The 4428-nt window shown below is 42.5% G+C and overlaps 1 protein-coding gene across 1 annotated transcript; it reads left to right on the top strand.

The window, feature by feature from the left end:
* Window positions 1-225: 225 nt before the first annotated feature.
* Window positions 226-991, top strand: LOC131242511 (uncharacterized protein C6G9.01c). The gene has a single exon (XM_058241202.1). It carries the CDS (start codon window positions 331-333, stop codon window positions 703-705), a length of 375 nt encoding a protein of 124 aa, XP_058097185.1. The 5' UTR covers window positions 226-330; the 3' UTR covers window positions 706-991.
* The last annotated feature ends 3437 nt before the right edge of the window (window positions 992-4428 follow it).

Raw genomic sequence — 4428 nt, 5'->3', positions numbered from 1 at the left:
GAGTTGAGTCGAGTCCAGCTGGGGCGAGATCGGACTTGGCTCAAACTCGTTTCAAGCTAGACTCGGTTCAAACTTAGATTCGATCCGAGTGGAGCGAGCTACCGAGCTAACTCTGCTCGTGGACAGCTCTACATAACGGTGAGCCCGCCCACAGAACTGCCCGTTCGTGGTCAGAGACGGGCGGGGTAGGACGCAATCCGCGTCCATTTCTGGGTGCCTACGTATTAACCATCACCCTCCGCCAGAGTATCGAAGTTACTTTGTGAAACCCTTCCTACGCATAGCTCAGTCTCGCTCCCAGGAACCCGCAGCCCATAGTCCGACTCTTCCATGGCGAAGAAGAGAAATCCATCACCGCCTCCTCCAGCCCACGAAAAACCCATCTCCAAAAAGCAAAAACCAGGCCATGAAATCGAAGAGATCTTCAAGAAGAAGAGGAAGAAACCCGAGAAGACAGACCCGGACCCGGAAATCTCCAATACAGATCAGGAGAACATGAAGAAGGAGAAGAAGAAGAAGAAGAACAATGAAAATAGCAAGAAGAACAAGGTGTCTTTCAAAGGGGATGGGCCAGTCGATCCTCCTCCCCGGCCGAGGAGGAAAACGCAGGACGGGTTCACCATCTACTCCGCCGAGGAGCTGGGGATTGGGAAAGATTCTGGAGGTACCCCTCTTTGTCCGTTCGACTGTTCTTGCTGCTTTTGAATGGCACTCGACGACGGGTTCGGGTCCTTTCTAGGCTTTTGGTCTTGTTGTTGGGTCAAGAAAATCTCGGGTTTTTGAAATAGTTTTTTGATGGGTTGCTTTGGAATTCGTCGAATTGGTGGTGAAAGCGGTCGGATTCTGTCTATGTCTTTCGGGGTTCTTTGGTATTCGGATTATGTACATTAGAGCCCAAATACTTGATAATTCGATCTGATTTTATTGTTATTAGATTATGAATTGGGCCTTTTTGTTTGGCATGATTAAAATCTGTTGTAGTTGCATGCGACTTCCCAATTGTTCGGTTTCCAGGCAAAGATGGGTAGAAGAATTTGGATTTTCAATCACGTTTTTTTAATTACAAAATTTATTATGAGAATTGAAATTTTTATTGAGGAAGCCAAAGGCTCCAAAAAAGCCAGCAAACCAAAAAACAAAAACAGACCACCCCAAAATTATAAACCCCACTCACTGATTAAAGAGAACACCTTTCAATCACATTCTTGTTATGACTAGTAGTAGAAAACAGTGACATTTTTGAGAACTTTTGAGAATTATTTAGTAAGTAGCGGACTGAAGTGTGAATTGCACCAAATATTTCACGATTAATTAGTCTAATTTGGTGGAAATTTTGATGACATTTCATGAAATTAGAAGAAGAAGAAGCAGGAGGAGGAGAAGGGTGCTGTGCTGTGTCTTGCTGGATATTTGAATTCTTTTCAGGGTTTAGCTTAGGAATGAGGAAGGCTTGGAGAATCGAAACAGTGGAGTATAACATCGAAGGTTTGGAGAATCCAAATGGTGGAATATGAGGAGTGAATTAACTGCAGGTGCGACATTTATGAGGAGTGAATTAACTGCAGGAGCAGCATTTTCATTTCATGAATTTTTTTACAACATTGGGAAGTTAAAAAGAGATTTAGAAGTGTAATTAGAGTTATTGGAATATGAACCCATCTTAGATTGGTTAGAAGCTCCCCTACATGAAGGGGCGTGGATTATATACTGAACAAGGCTACTGAAGTGATGTGGCGAAACATGATTGGTTGGACACCAACAATCTCTCACTTTACAATGAATGCTCCTTCGGTGGGAGCTCTGTTAGAAATTTTTCTTCGTTTAGCTGTGCACGTACTCGACCTGGGGTGTACCTAATTCGCTCTCGCCCGTATATAAAGCTTAGGTGTCCCTAGAAAGGTTTCAATCAAACAACTCAAGGAATACCCAAGTCTTGTCGATTACAAGCTAATAGGTTTGATGACAAATAAACATTACGATGGCCCTAGAAAGGTTTCAATCACTGGCTGTCATTAACTCCATCGTTTCCTGTGGTGTGGTCCACTTGAACTTCGGATCTGCTTTCTTTTTGGGTTCATGACTTAAAATGAGATGGAAAAACGAATAGACAGCGTAGATATAAAACACGTTCATCACATTGGGCCCACAACGCCCAGCTCATCAAAACACCAGCAACACCACCTAATCTGCGACCCTTGTAACGTTACACACGTGATGTATGGGCTTCTGCAGGTGCTGCCACCCTACTCGTAGAGAAAGACTTTGATAGTCTAGCAGAGTTGGACGGTTCATACACATGCACCAAGGAATTGTACACCTGACATACAAGTAATTAAAATTAGACCGTCAAATTGTGTGCGTCCCAGTTTAGATTTTTCGTAAACTTGAAGTTACACACACCGATCCGATCTTTTAACTGGCTCGTCGGAGGACTTCTAGTGGACAGTCAAAATGAGAAAATGTTAACGGTCGAAATTCAACCAACAAATGCCCATTGTTTAGAGATAAGGATTGTGGGAGGAAAAAACATTATTGTATGCCATAGGAAAAAAAAAGGAGAGGAGATGCCCACCGCTGGTTTCTGTGAGGGGCTCATTATGTTGTTTAGACATCATCCCACCCGTTCATTGTGTGGGTCTCATGTGGATGAAGGAACAATCCAAAAATTAGGAAATTCCATAATCTAGGTGATCCATGCTACATGATTTAGCGGATTGCATGATTTTACGTTTTTTGATGGCGTGGTCCACCTATGGCCCACCTGAGCTTTGAATCCGGGGCGGGAACGTATTAGGCGCACCCCGGGTCGAGTACGTCTACAACCAAACGGAGAAAGATTTCTAACGGAACTCCAACTGAATGAGCATTCATTGTAAAGGGAGAGACTGTTGGTATCCAACCAATCAAGTTTTGCCACGTCACTTCAGTAGCCTTTTGGCTACTGAAGTATTCAGTATCTAATCCGCCCCCTACACAAAGCATGTGCTAGAGCGTATTTGGATGTGGGCATGTTGAAGTGGTGGTTCCAAAAAAAAGGTCAGGAAGTGCAGACGCCTGGGAAGTGGAAGTTCTATTTTGAAGTGAGAGTGGGAATTCGATTGCTGGCCTGCTGCTCCTTGGGTAGAAGTCCCTGCAACTAAGATTAGGCTGTTTTGCTCATTTTATGATTTGAGACACTAGCATGGGTTGCCATACCGCAGCCAACATGTAGAGATGTTTCTATGATTGGGACCATCCACACTATATATGGTCCACAACAAGGATCTTTCACTGGAAATTTGATGACCATCGATATGCATAATTGAATGCGGGTCTTCAGAAAGAAAGTTTTTAATGGCTCGCATTCAAGTTCACAAATAAATGGTCAGGGTCATTCTGTCTGCCTGATTATTACATCATGGCTCATTTGAGTTAGCACCAAGAGGATGGGTAGTTCCCATTTCTCAAAAAGGTTTTCAACCCTGTCAGGGGGAGATGCATGCTGATGAGCCCAAGTCACGACTCATGACAAAAGCTAAACTAAGTCAAGTTAGATGTAGAGATGGTGAAGGAGGGCTGGCTAACTTAGTAGTTTGAAGCAAGGGAGGTGGAACATCAATTAATCATAGGGATGTACTTCCGTCATTCCATGAGAGTGAGCAAAATGATGGGTGAGGATGGACATGCGATGGTGACCATTCCCTCAAATATTAGTAGGTGAGCTCATTTGATGGCTAGTGGAGTGGGGTGTTTGATTGCTTTTCGTCACCATTCACATTCTTTTAGTGCTTTTGCCTTTAGTTTTTACTGATCAACTGTACTCCAACAAATCTCAATGACTCTTATTGCTCTTGACATGCATGTTAAGAAACTATAGAGAGGCAACTATAGAGAGGCTAACTATTTGGTTGATATGGTAGCAAAGGAAGGGGCATTTAGATCATGTTTATGTCTAGGATTGTCCTATCCATTATCTCTATGTACCATTTGTATTAGGTTTTCTTCTTCTTAATAAAATCTTTGACTGATTTAATTATTCAAAAGGAAAAAGACAACTCTTAAGTCTAACCCAAATTCACCTTTCAAAGAAAAAAAGAAGAAAAAAAAGAACACTCTTAACCCCAAGTTTGATCTGGCTAGGGACCTCAAATACCTGCTGCTTTTGACCTTGAAAAGTTTGTTTGTGCAGATCCTCGTGTATTAGTTGTAGAGATTTGATAGATACAAGTTTGTCTACGACTAGAACATCTTTATCTCGGACTTCAATAAATAAAAAGTCCTCACATTTGAGATACTTATGCACTCAGGCAATCTCAAGCATTAGCCCTTTGCAGCTGCCATGTCAGTTGCATTGATTAGTAGCTGATCATTCCTTAGGTCTTTCTCTACATAATTTGCATAGTCTGGAGGCACACATGGATGCAATTGATTGATGCATCTCCAGGATGT

The sequence above is a fragment of the Magnolia sinica genome, chromosome 4 (assembly GCF_029962835.1).
Source record: "Magnolia sinica isolate HGM2019 chromosome 4, MsV1, whole genome shotgun sequence".
Classification (NCBI taxonomy): Eukaryota; Viridiplantae; Streptophyta; class Magnoliopsida; order Magnoliales; family Magnoliaceae; genus Magnolia; species Magnolia sinica.
The sequence above is the reverse complement of the archived record's forward strand: the minus strand, read 5'-3'. Positions and strand labels throughout refer to the sequence as shown.

Bases quoted from the DNA above. Each gene is read 5' to 3' on its own strand.
- LOC131242511 (XM_058241202.1), top strand. From the start codon at position 331: ATGGCGAAGAAGAGAAATCCATCACCGCCTCCTCCAGCCCACGAAAAA.